Source organism: Anas acuta, chromosome Z (genome assembly GCF_963932015.1).
Source record: "Anas acuta chromosome Z, bAnaAcu1.1, whole genome shotgun sequence".
Lineage (NCBI taxonomy): Eukaryota > Metazoa > Chordata > Aves > Anseriformes > Anatidae > Anas > Anas acuta.
In genome coordinates this window covers 18,598,145-18,610,656 of record NC_089017.1, presented here as the reverse complement: position 1 = coordinate 18,610,656, position 12,512 = coordinate 18,598,145, and the positions used below count along the sequence as shown (strand labels likewise).

At 36.9% G+C, this 12,512-nt stretch overlaps 1 protein-coding gene across 12 annotated transcripts in view; it reads right to left on the bottom strand.

Annotated features, from left to right (window-relative positions):
- The window catches only part of MAST4 (microtubule associated serine/threonine kinase family member 4), a 293,772-nt gene that overhangs the window by 12,826 nt on the left and 268,434 nt on the right, over positions 1 to 12,512 (bottom strand). For all 12 annotated transcript variants that reach the window (XM_068665969.1, XM_068665971.1, XM_068665970.1 and 9 more), the window contains 6 exons: positions 9,596 to 9,697; positions 6,552 to 6,674; positions 6,210 to 6,322; positions 4,153 to 4,280; positions 3,826 to 4,058; positions 1,840 to 2,040 (listed from right to left, as the gene is read on the bottom strand). In XM_068665969.1, the coding sequence (XP_068522070.1) occupies positions 1,840 to 2,040; positions 3,826 to 4,058; positions 4,153 to 4,280; positions 6,210 to 6,322; positions 6,552 to 6,674; positions 9,596 to 9,697 (900 nt within the window). The remainder of the gene's footprint in view (positions 1 to 1,839; positions 2,041 to 3,825; positions 4,059 to 4,152; positions 4,281 to 6,209; positions 6,323 to 6,551; positions 6,675 to 9,595; positions 9,698 to 12,512) is intronic.

Genomic DNA, 12,512 nt, shown 5'->3' with positions numbered 1-12,512 from the left:
TTTATTGATGAATGTGAATAAGGTGGATTTTTTTGGCGGTATTAAGTAATATATGAGATTTTGCTTGATATAAATGTGACAAGAACATTCCTACACGTAGCCAAATCTAAATTCAGATTTCATAGAATGATGAGATTAAACTGAAAGAAACCTCCAGTTTAATAAACACAGTAATTCAGACTATACTATCTCTGAACAGCAATTCTTGACAGACGTGAAAAGAACCAATAGAAGGCAAACTGATAAATAACTGAGTGTTGCTTGTCTGTGTAGATTGCTGCATGTGTACCATGCTCTTGTGATAGCTAATCTGAATAATTAGCATGCCCTGTAGACCTTCTGCAAGCGGAAGAAAAAAAAAGGTACTAAGTGCTATAGGGATATACCAGAAAAACACCTATGACTTATGGGTCAGAGATTATTTTAAAGAAACAGTCTATACAAAGAACAAGCTCAGACTGCTTCTTGGCCACAGTGCTTTCAGAAGTGAAAATACCCTACACAGGCTAAACACACAGTCACTATCTTTCCCATCGTAAAAATAAAGACATCTTCATCTCTCACATGCATTTTGTGAGAATGATCATTCACATTCAGGCAGCATCACAGAAATGCTAATCATTCTCTTCATGGGCAATGGGTTGTACACACTGAAGCAAAGGCAAAATATTCCTCTTCAATTGTGACTTTAAACTTTCCTCTTGACTTACCTCGTTAAAAATTCTCATGGTTAGTTGGTGTTTAACACAGATATTACAAAGGAAGCCTATGCCTTTTTTTGAATTGTATGGTGAAGAAGGGTAGAAAACATCATGAAGGGAATCAGAAATTCCTGCACTAATAGTGCACAGACAGTCCTTTCACCTCTTAAAATTCTCCGAAATGCATGGACAATAGCACTGCATCTGCTCACCAAGGTATTACAGAGAGCATAAGGCATATGTGCTTTACAACTTGGAGGTAGGTGAAGTGTACAGTGTCAGCGCTCTCCACCTCTGCCGGTCAGAACCAAAACCTACAACCCTGCATAAAATTCTCTGCCACACTGTGGACTCAAAGCAACCATAAGTTACTGCCAAAGCCACCTTTGAACACATGAAGCAGAGCGGGGCTGCATTATCACACCAACAGATACTAAAAGATTATGCCTAAGGTCTAAAGGCAGCACATGGCCAGTACATGAAGTTAATGCGTAATCCCACTTTTGAAAAAAAAAAATCACTTAGTTTGGGAAATTTGGACTTCGATTCTGAACCACAATAATATGAAGTCTCAGAGCTTCACCTGGAAACACTAAATGCTACTGCTACTACACTTCCACTTATGTATAGCAGCATTTCTGGCTTCACATGGTGATCACTCCTTACAAGTCAATGTAATAGAAAAAGGAGCTTATTGGCTATTTCCGCTTTAGAGACACTTTGTTCTGGTTTATCACTTTACCTTACAGGAGATGGGAGAAAACTAGCCACACCAAACATGCTGCTGTAACTGAAAAGCAGTTATTAAAGGAGCCGTACATAGCAAGCTGCTCAGAATTTAAGCTACAACCATACTGCAGGATGGACAAGGACTGAAGTCTGCATCCTGCTGCACACACATGTGGTCAAAACCAAAGTAGTTACCACTAAGCTACAGTCTGCTTGTCAGAGAAGTTCTCTCGGGTGTGATCTGACCACTGTAACTGTCCGACTAGATTAGACCATTATGATTATGGGAAAAGGAAAAACAAAACTTGACATGGAATTCATTCTGGATTCTCCAAAATCCTACATTTACATTATAAAACATGCAGTATGAACAAATCACAGCATTTCAAATCAACAGATTTATCTCTACCTCCTGGAATCATGAGGGACAAAGCACTTGCAGAAAGGGACTTTGTGACTTTTCCAGACATCTTCTTTTTCTCTGTGCTTTCTAATCGCTGACGAGCCACATGAGATGCAACTTCACTGGGTTGTTTTGAGGAGTTATCTGTGCTGTCCACACTCTCACTTCTTCCATTTATCTGATCTAAGTGTTCTGAAAAACTACCAACTGTACAAAGAAGAAGGAATAAACATATTGAGTAAAAATTGGGGGTCAGGGAGGAAAAACCGTACTGTTGTGAGATGGTGATTTTTCCTTCTGTCTATATATCCATAGAACAACACTTCAGAAATCTGAGTAATTCTTTCAGATATGCATAAAGTTTAACAGAATGAACTGATGCAACAGTGACTGCAACATTGTGTAGTCACCGACTAAAACAAAATGTAGAAAAAAGCAGAAGCAAGTTTGGTAACTCATTATGCAATGCTAACCTTGAAGAACTTAATGATTAAGTTTATGATTAATACAATTATTTTTCATGTGAACTTCACCTGAAGTAAATTAGAGGTTCCAATCCTACATAAGTTGCCAGCTTAACAAACTTCAAAATCATTAAAAACACTAATTTAATAATAATAATTATATAATAATAATTATATATATAATAATAAACTAATATCTACAGCTTTTATTCTTTGAGTATTTTTCTATCGCTTCCACAAGGAGGAAGATACCTCGCACCACAAAATTCAGTATACAACCACAGTGGTGTTAGTCGATCATAGGTAATGATTTTCCACAATGCTCAATTAAGGACGACAGAATTTCAAGCAATTAAAAACAAACAAACAAAAAAAACATGAAGACCCTATGCCAAGTGAATAACCTGTGAAAAATTTCTTCAAAGATGCCAAAGTGAAGTTGTGTGACCTTATGAAACAAGCAACAAGAGCAGGTCTCTGACCTTTGAACAAAACAAATAACTAGTTTTTCTTCAAGATCACAGAATGTCCTGTTACTAATGCACCACCACAGAAAAAAATGAAATTATTCTTAAGTGTAATCAGTAAGTTATAAAAGAGCAAGAAGCAATTTGAGTTAACATCTGTGACTGCTGTGCTAACTCCATCAACGTAACATTGAGGAAGGGAGTGAGCCCAGCTTAGAAAGCACACTCAAGATGTTGGACAAGACAAGAAGATGGAAATGGTTATACAGCTGGATGGGCTTGAGGATATTTTCCCAGAAATGGTGGGTGGAAGGGAAGAAAATACAGACAATAAGGGAAATCACAGGCATAGGAATAGAAAGGATACATGATACAAGGGTTATCTTGAGATAACTTATTGAGGTACAAAAATGTAATGTGGAGAGGAGGTAACCGGAACATACATAGGGTCAAATGTGAGACTGATACAAGCTGAGATCTGTGTTAAGTAGCAGTTTTTCCCACAGAAACATGGAACTCTCCTCTGAAAGTACAAAACAAGCAAGATAGTAGGGCCCTGGATCCTCCTGCAATCTATTCAAATGTTTGTGTTGGGAAAGGGATGCATAAAGGAGATATGTTATTTAAGGAATGGTTTATTATGCTTCTTCCTAGATTTCAAATGAGACAACTACAAACCAAAGGCAACCTTACAAACCAATTTCTACAAACCAAAGGCAACCCTGCCAATTCTGAAACAAATATACATCACTGGAAAGTCTTAACTAAAAACATGTAACAGTGCAGCACAGAGTGTTAGAAAATAGCTATACAGATCAGCTGGAAAGACTCCAGGATGATCAATCAAAAAAATCATCAACCTAGGCATGGGAAGGTATAAAAATAGTGCTTAAAGTGCTAAAGGGACCTATGACTCATTTTCTCCAAACCAGAGCCCTCTTGAGTTATTTTCTTTTACGCAGTACTGAAATGCAGGATTTCTAAATCCTTGAATTTAAGTGCTAAACAAAGACTCACAACTGTTTCTAATGTCATCAGTCAAGAGACCCACCCTGAATTACCTGATAGTGTGGAGCTGCTGATGGTACTTGCTGGAGTGGTTACTTCAGGTTCATCTTGCACTGTTTCCTCGCTCACTAACGGAGGCTTTTCCTGTTCTTCCCGGTGCCCCACTAAGCAGGTAGAATCATCCTGTTCTCCTTCAGCTGATATGGCCAGCTTTGGCAGTAAACCCGAACTATGTCGCTGCCGGCTACTCTCAGTGTCCGAGGAGGTGGATGTAGATATTTGTTGTCTGCAATAAAAATAAGCAAACTCTCATGCAGTTAACTGAGATGAGGTGGCTTGCTAGCTGACTAGCAGGATGTGGACCACTTCCTTCTACTTACATTTCAGAATATTCTGAACTCCAGCTTAAAGATTCCACTGAAGGCAATGTCACACTCTTTGTTTTGTCTCCTGCATCTTCCTTTTCTTCACCTTGTGTTTGAGTGACTCGGTCTATGCTACTAAAAACCTGTTACAGAAGAAACAAACAAACCACACACAATCATATAAAAAAGCTCTCATCACTGACATTTGATATAAAAAGATATTCAGGAAAGTATGCTTATTTCAAGTGGTACTCTGCATGTATTCTCTTATACAGTATTTCACAGTGTAAACTTCAAATTTCTTGAGCCTTTTTATATTTCTATACTTTCTGTTCTTAAAACGTTTTGCTTTCTTGGCTCCATATACAGGGTCATGAATAGTATCTCTTCTCATTACAAATTCATCAGCTTTCTCTGCATTTCACTGTGTGAACCACAAGACTACAAACAAAATCCATTGCCTTGGGGTCTCCAGGTCACAGGATCGATGCAAATGCTGAATTTACTAATAACCAGAAAATCACAAAAGAAAAAAAACCCTACCTAGGAAACTGGCTAAGTATCTGCCAGTCAGATGTGGAAAGCAGACAAATGAATCTCAGAATTAAAGAATAAATTCTCAAGAATTTAAGACTCAGAAGGAAAGGATAAAATACTTGGCTAAAGGATTTAGAAAAAAATAAATTCTTAACATTTCAGAAGTCTGTTTGCTTAGCTGACAAACAGCATATAGAAATTGTCAGCTGTATATTCTACAGCTTGGCAGTTGCAGCTAGGGCACAGTGACATAATGACATTAACTTACTAAATCATTATTGTGGAACAGAGCTTTCAAGGGGGTAGAAGCTCACAAAAGCCCAGAATCAAACAATGGTTGGAAAGGATTTCTGGAGGCCGCCTGGTCCAACACCCCTGCTCAAGCTAGGACTCCTACAGCAGGTTGCCCAGGACTATGTCCAGGCTGCTTTTGAAAATCTCCAAAGAGGGAGACTCCACAACCTCTTTAGGCAATCTATGCCAGTTCTCTGTCACACTCTTAATTACAAAAAATGCTTCCTTAGGTTCAGACGGAACTTCTTGTGTTTCAGTTGGCTCCCACTGCCTCTTGAAGGTATCTCCATAGAGCCACGTTATCTTGTCCAAGGTATCTTCAAAAAGACTGAATCATTTACTAATATCTGAATTTGAAACATGTCACCAAGCACAAATAAAGAGTTTACATAGAAAACAACTATATCTACAACTCCTGTCTCTGCTCCTCCATGCTATCACAGATACCATACATATGTAGTACTGCAAAGCCACTATGAAATATACCAGTTAATTAAAGCATAAGCCATAACAAACAAGATACAAACAAACATACATTTTTGAATTATCTTTAAGTAGTTCCTAAAATGTATTAAACAAACTGCTCATTAATAGAAAGCTTTTGAAAGTCGCTGCTGCCTACTATTAAAAGCATGTTCATTAGGCATTCTGCTTCTTAATCCATTATCTCCTGTCAATTTTTCATCTACACTATTTCCTAAGTATGTTCATTCTGCATTCCTTGCCCAGCAATAATTAGCTGGGATCTCTTCCCCTCTGGACACTCAGCTTTGTCTTCAATTCACACCATTCAAATCAATCACTCAAATCCACTTTTTTTTTTTATTGACCAAATCACATGTTGCTTCTTCTTTACAGTTTATTGCCACTTAAGCTCACCACTACTATAGGCTAGTACTGCAATCTTTGTTATGCCATCATCTGCAAGTACAACTGGAGAAACATTCAAATTATGCATAAAGAAAACCTACATGCATTTTCTAAAGAAAATATCAAACTATTTATATCATTTTCTATCACTTAAGGATTCAAGAAATAATTTTCTTATACAATATTTTCATGTTTTTGGTATTCATGGTACCCATTTCATTCTCACTCAAATTTCAGTTAATGTTTCAAGAAACATATTGTATATGTACACCCTGTATACCTCTTTCATATCTAACATTTCTAAACTTTAGAAAAGCATCAAAACACCTATGCATTAAATATGTATTAACATTATAGCAATTTTTACTTACTTTAGAAAATCTGTGTGAACATGAGGAAAACTGTCTTATCTCCAAATTAAAATCTTCATCATTTGTATCATCTTCTTCCTCAGTTTCCATATGGTGGTATTTCTCAGAACGAGCTACAGACAAGTGTAATAAATTATTTGAATTGGCAAGTAGAAAAGGTTAATAAGCTTTATTATTAACTGAAAGCACAATTATATTATTAGTTCTCCTGAAATGTCATACCATTACTTAAATTGCACAGCTGCCAGAGTTCTGACACAGGAGATTCTCAAAGCATTAAGAAAATACACAATCAAAGCAAGGTGTTTATTGATTTTTTTTTATATGCAACATAATACCTACTATCAAAATAACTTGTGTCATCTTCAGACTCCAACTGTGGAATAAATTCTGCTTTCTGCCTCAGCAGACTATTCCAGTCAAGGCTCCTGAAGAACTGATGCTGCTTTACTTCATATGCACCACCTGGGGGAGCCAGAGAAAAACACTGAGCAAATGACAACAAATCCACTGACATTAACTCAACTAAATCCCTCGTGAAAAAAATGCAAATTAGCATGGAAAGGCACAGTCATCAGCGCAGGTACGAACTCCTACTACCCTTTCTCACTAGTATCACCTAAACATGTCAGAGCACCTCTTCGTTGCCATTTTTCATCAAGGTTGGCATTGCAGTTTCTTATTCTTCCCCCTTCTAACATTTCTATTTTTCTGGCCACACTGATTATACAATGGCCAAGCATTAGTCTGAAATAAAAATGTAAACATGTGCATTACATGAGTTATAAAGTAATTACAAGTTATAAAGTAATAAAGAATGATTCCTCATTGCTGATCAGTGTAAACATCATTGGTGATTAGGAACTCCTTTTCTAAGACAGTAACACACAATTCTATAGGAAATAACATATAATTTACCTCATTATAGATTACTGCCTACTTTTTATAATGTGTTAAACAACTACATTAGTTTCAAATTAATAGCCAACAACTGTAAAAATGCAAAATACTGAAATAACAATAAACGATAACACTAACACGCTGAAAATACCTGGGGAAATGGGTGGAGATGTTTTAATAAACATAGATTTAATTCTGAAAACACGTGTGCTACTGCACAAGAGTTACTCCAACTTGATATACAGCATAAACTTTGGTAAGTCAATGTTATGTCAGTACAGAGCCATGGAAAAAGCATGAATTCTCCAGCACTGACCTCTAAGTCAGTGCTAAAATTTCTAGGTTTTGATTTTCTGACTGCAGCAGGGGAAAAAACAAAACTCATAAAAGCCAAATCTTCCCAAAGGAAACCAAACTCATATCTAATCATAAGTAACTAGTCAAGGAGTGATAACTTTCCTTAACATAGTAATGGGATGTTAAAGCAAATGGTGTAATTCTTGATTAGATATCAGACACTTCAGATCCAAAGAGATTTTTTTTTTTTTTGTCATTTTCCTTCTTCATAAGAGTACAGTATCTGTCTCTCTTCTTTCAGCTTGACTCTGCCACTCAGGTCTCCTGAGCAAATACACAATTACCATTTTCATGGAGTGTTATGCAGCTAGCTAATACTTATTAAACAGATACGGCTGTCATTTGAAATGCATGGTGAAGCCTGGGATAAACCATGTTATTTTCCAGTGCCCCCATGGGACCCGTCATGTTGCAGCCTCCATTTCTATGCATTGCTACTGACACTTAAAAAAACTTTGTTGTGGTTTCTAAACACTCCTTTGTGCTTCAAAGAATGACTGCAGGACTCTCTTCTTTAGACTGCCAGCTCTTGAGAGACCACAAACTGTCAAAAGAAATCATCCCCTAAACAAACTAAACAGATGCTCCATGTAGCTGCACTGACCATTACAGTACTTAAGCCAGCCTCATTCTAGCCAATTCACTTTCTCATCCAGCTGCAGCAAAACAGAGGCAGAATTTCCAATTTACTTGTGATCCAGCCTCTCAGAGGTTGACAGTCCTGCATTAACACTACATTGACCATTGTAGTGTTAATAAAGTGACCATTGAAGAGCATTCTGGCAATGAAACAATAAAAATGCCAGAAATTTTGTGTTATATGTTTAAATATATATGTATATATGTAAAATATATAAAACATAAATATTTAAAGCAAGGGAACAGAACTAGCCCTGGCTTTTCATTTTGCCTTCAACAGTGGTGCCTTCTCCAGTAGATGAAGTGAGTGGAGAAACCATCTTGGACATCGTATCTCCCTCACTCTTACTTTGTTTGGCACTGGGGCAAGAGAGAAGAACAAACTTTACAGTATGCCACTTACTCCAGACCATCAGTTACTGAGAAGGCTAAGGGCTGTTCATATTCCATGTAAGCAGGGAGCAAGAGACACGCAGTTCAGTCATTTCTGTCACTTACACCACTTCCAAAAAGAAGACATGTAGTTTGAGACCATGTCAACAGTATTTGGGGTCTAGGCTATACTCATGTTCCCCCTGAATGGCTGTGATAAGGACAATTATAAACTGATACCCTAAGCTCCTTTTTATTTATTTCTTTTAGCTTTAAAAATATGCATCACACTCTAACTGCTGGACTCAGTTTTGCCAGTAATTTTCTAAGTAGTTATGTTGACTCAACCTTCCACTTGGTTTCCTTAGTGTCCCAGTGTATTTATATTCCTGGAGTACAATACTCACTACAAGTAAGACTATGGTTTATATTCAGTCTCCTGCCTTTTTTTGCTCTGTTTATTTGCTTTGCCCAGTGGAATGGTATTCAGTGACTAGGGGTCCCATACACTAACGCTTTAAAAATTTACGTGTAATGTTCATTACTGCATCTCACCCAAATTCCCATGTAAATCCTGCTGCTGAATGTTATTTCCTTAACATTCATGCTTCTGATTCCATTCTTTTTCATGCAATATAGTAATATTAGTGCTGAATGAGAATGATAGGATCTTTCAGACAGTCATTTCTGATTAACGCCTGGAAGAACCAATTTGCCAGGTAAAGATACTTCTGAAAAAGCAGGCATCAGATGTATACATCTTCCCCTTCTCTGTTTTTGAGTTTTGTTATTTAGTACTGCATTCATGAATTAATCCCATCCTATGCCTAACTGGATGTTTGAGAAGTTTCTGTTTTATTATTTCAAGTAAGAGAAGAATAAATGAGAATAACTACATGTAAACACCACAGAAGGACATTCATCACTTGTTTAAGGTCTTATTACTGGTTTGAATCTGTAAATTAACCCCTGCTATAACAGCATGTCATGCTTCTTGCCCAAACAAATGTTTCCCAGACCTCCCATCTCCACCCCACCCCCCCCAAAAAAGTGAACAAAAGCTCCAGTGGTGAATATATTTCTAAGACACTAACAAAACTTTTAGTAGTTCTCCTAACCTGTTCCCAGTCTTTCCAAAGGGTTCTGCCTGAGCAGCAGGGTAATGAGATCCTGAGCATCTGGAGGTGGTGCTTCATCCTTTTCAGGCCAGTTGATTTCATCTAGCAAGAAAAAGACAGTTTCTTATTATTTAATTCTGATCCCGACATTAAGGAGAAGCTATCTAAAGTTATCATTGTAAGCTAACAGTAAAGTCAGAGTTGAGACAATTTTTCCAAATTGCTCTATTGCATACCAATTACTTCTGATTTTAATATTCTCTACACAGATTTAAAAAACTTATTTTTATGCTCCCATTTTCGTCAGAAGTATCCTTTAACCCAAAACAATGTTTAACAGCAAAATACAGCAATGCTTGGCTCGTGGAAAAGTATTGCAAAATTCCATCAGGCTTGTATGCTGTCCCTTTTCCCTGATGTCCCCCTATTCCCCTGCCAAATCATCATGGTTTAAATTTCAGTCCTGTTCAATGGAAACTGCTGATAAGATGGACACAGCTGACTTGACCCAGCAGTCACTGCTTACATCTGTAATTCTCTAATGCTAGACATTCACTAAAGTCATTACTTCCATGACTAAGGGCTGAGGTATTGGCCTCTGCTCTGGAGAGATCCATGCCAATGTAGCATTTTTCCAAGCCTCTCATACTTGAGAAGAAACAACTCACTCTTCTGATTCTTAGATTATTAAGCCTTTTGCACTTCCTAGCAAGTTGCACTGAAATCCTACAGTCACCCTATTAGACTATACAACATCCAGGTAGCGCTGATTAAAAATTCTGCTAAACCCTGATTTAAATTAAACAGTGGAAAACAGTGCCAATTTCAAGATCAATGTGAACTTGATGACAGCTTACACAGCTATTTTCATCTGATTTTTAGCAGAAGCTGCGTCCACAAGTGTAATATATTGCCGGTTTAGACAAAACCCTGCAAAAGTTTCTTGGAAGGTACAGGGATTTCAGCATCAGGAGACAGAATACTAGGATTTCAGAAAACAGAGAAGGCTGTTAAAGTTTGTGTTGTAATTATACGACCTAGATTTTTTCCTTTAAAATGGTCTCCATTAAAGATATAATGATCAGAATTTACACAGGAGTTTCACCTTTGCATTTTGAAATTTAAAGAAAGGTACTGAAATAAAAAAACACAAAATGTAACCCATTTCGGGAGGCTTATTTTTAAACCCTACAGTTTCAGATACCTAATTTACACTGAAGCTTCTCACCATTTACTCATAAAACTTGATGGGAGAAAAGGCAAACCATAACAAAGAAGAAAGAAGCTTAGATGAGGAGGCCAAAATGAGTAGATTGTCAAGTTGAATGCAGCCTTCACCAAGGGAAACTGGAACAAAACTCTGTGCTATGGTTTGGGTTCTGTAACATGGCTTTTTCAGTTGCATACAAAGGGACATATATTTTAGCACAGGAAACTTATCCAAGGAAGCAGTTCTCTTACAGATAATTCACAGTAGGAATGATTTCAGGAAGACATTTAAAATCAAAAGGAAAAGCATGACAATCAAACATTAAAACAAGAAAGTAAGCTGACCAACAGCGTTGTAGAGTAAGTGGGAATGAATCAGGTTTGCAAAAACACACTTCCACAGATAATTTGACATGATGGTTTATAAAATGTAAAATTAGTGCAACATTCAAAATAAAGTCTAAAGTCAAATTTGGTCATTAATTTTAAACTATTCCCCCACATTCTCCCAGTCAGGGAGCATAAAGATAAAAACACATGTGTGTGTGTCTGGAAACGCAATAAAAACATGAGTTATTTCCATGTTTGTCTGCCTACAGCTTCCATTGCAGTCTAAATCTGATTTGGAAAATAAAGCATGAATAAAGCTGCACTGCAGCCACAAGGCATTGAGAACAAAGCCAGCATTTGCTGCTTGTGTTAATTAAACAGTTGATTCTCCTTGTCACTCAGGCTCTGGTGTATCACATCAGAAAACTGCACAGTTATAAATCCATAAATAGCTAGGGTGTTTTATAAGAAGGAAACTCTGCTATACTACAGGCAACTCTCAAATACATTTCATTAAAGTTTGCAAATATGTCTGGCTTTTAATGTCAGAGGTAGCAAAAAGTAAGATGATGACAGACTAATTCCTTTTGTACAAAGGGGATTTGACGAGTTCTCAGAGAAAGAGGAACTGGAGGTTCAGTTAGTTTTGTCTCTGTTGAGTTTGTTTGTTTATTTTAGTCTTAGCAGACCTTTTAGGCAGACTGTAAAACAGACTGGGAAATATACAGTAACAGAGGTGCTATTCTGTTGAACTTTCAGCTTAAATAGAGGCCTTCTACATCTATGCATCTGGGAAATTTATGGAAACAGCAGGTAGGATAGTAAATGATCCTGTTTAATTATCATTCAGTTTTGCCACAAGCCACAAAACAATACTTAGGGTCAGCTTGCAGGTTAAGATCTAAAAGGTTATTGAATTTTAAATGAAAGAAGAACAGCTGTTACAGAAATAACATTACACTAGAACAATCACGAATGAAATCATTAACAATCTGTGAATTGAATTTGTTTCCTTCTCTTTCTCATTATTTATTATTTGAGAGACATTTGCTTTAGGGTTTTATCACATCTTTGTTAATTTCTTCATTGTGTCATGAGGCATTTTCCCACTTATGCAAATTTATTTTAACCATTTCTTCTCTGGTATAAGTTCTTTACTAAAGACTGTTCTTTACCAAACACTGTGCCATGGAGGCGCTACTTTCCTACTAATTCTGCTTTTCTTTTTCAGTGTAGCTTCATCATTGTACTCTATATCACTGCACTTCTGTACTCAGTAACAGCATGTGGTAAATTCAGCTTTTAATATATATTTATTCTTACTGCTTTGACAGTAAATCAAATATTACAGTATTGAAATAACGGTGTCTTTTTTTGA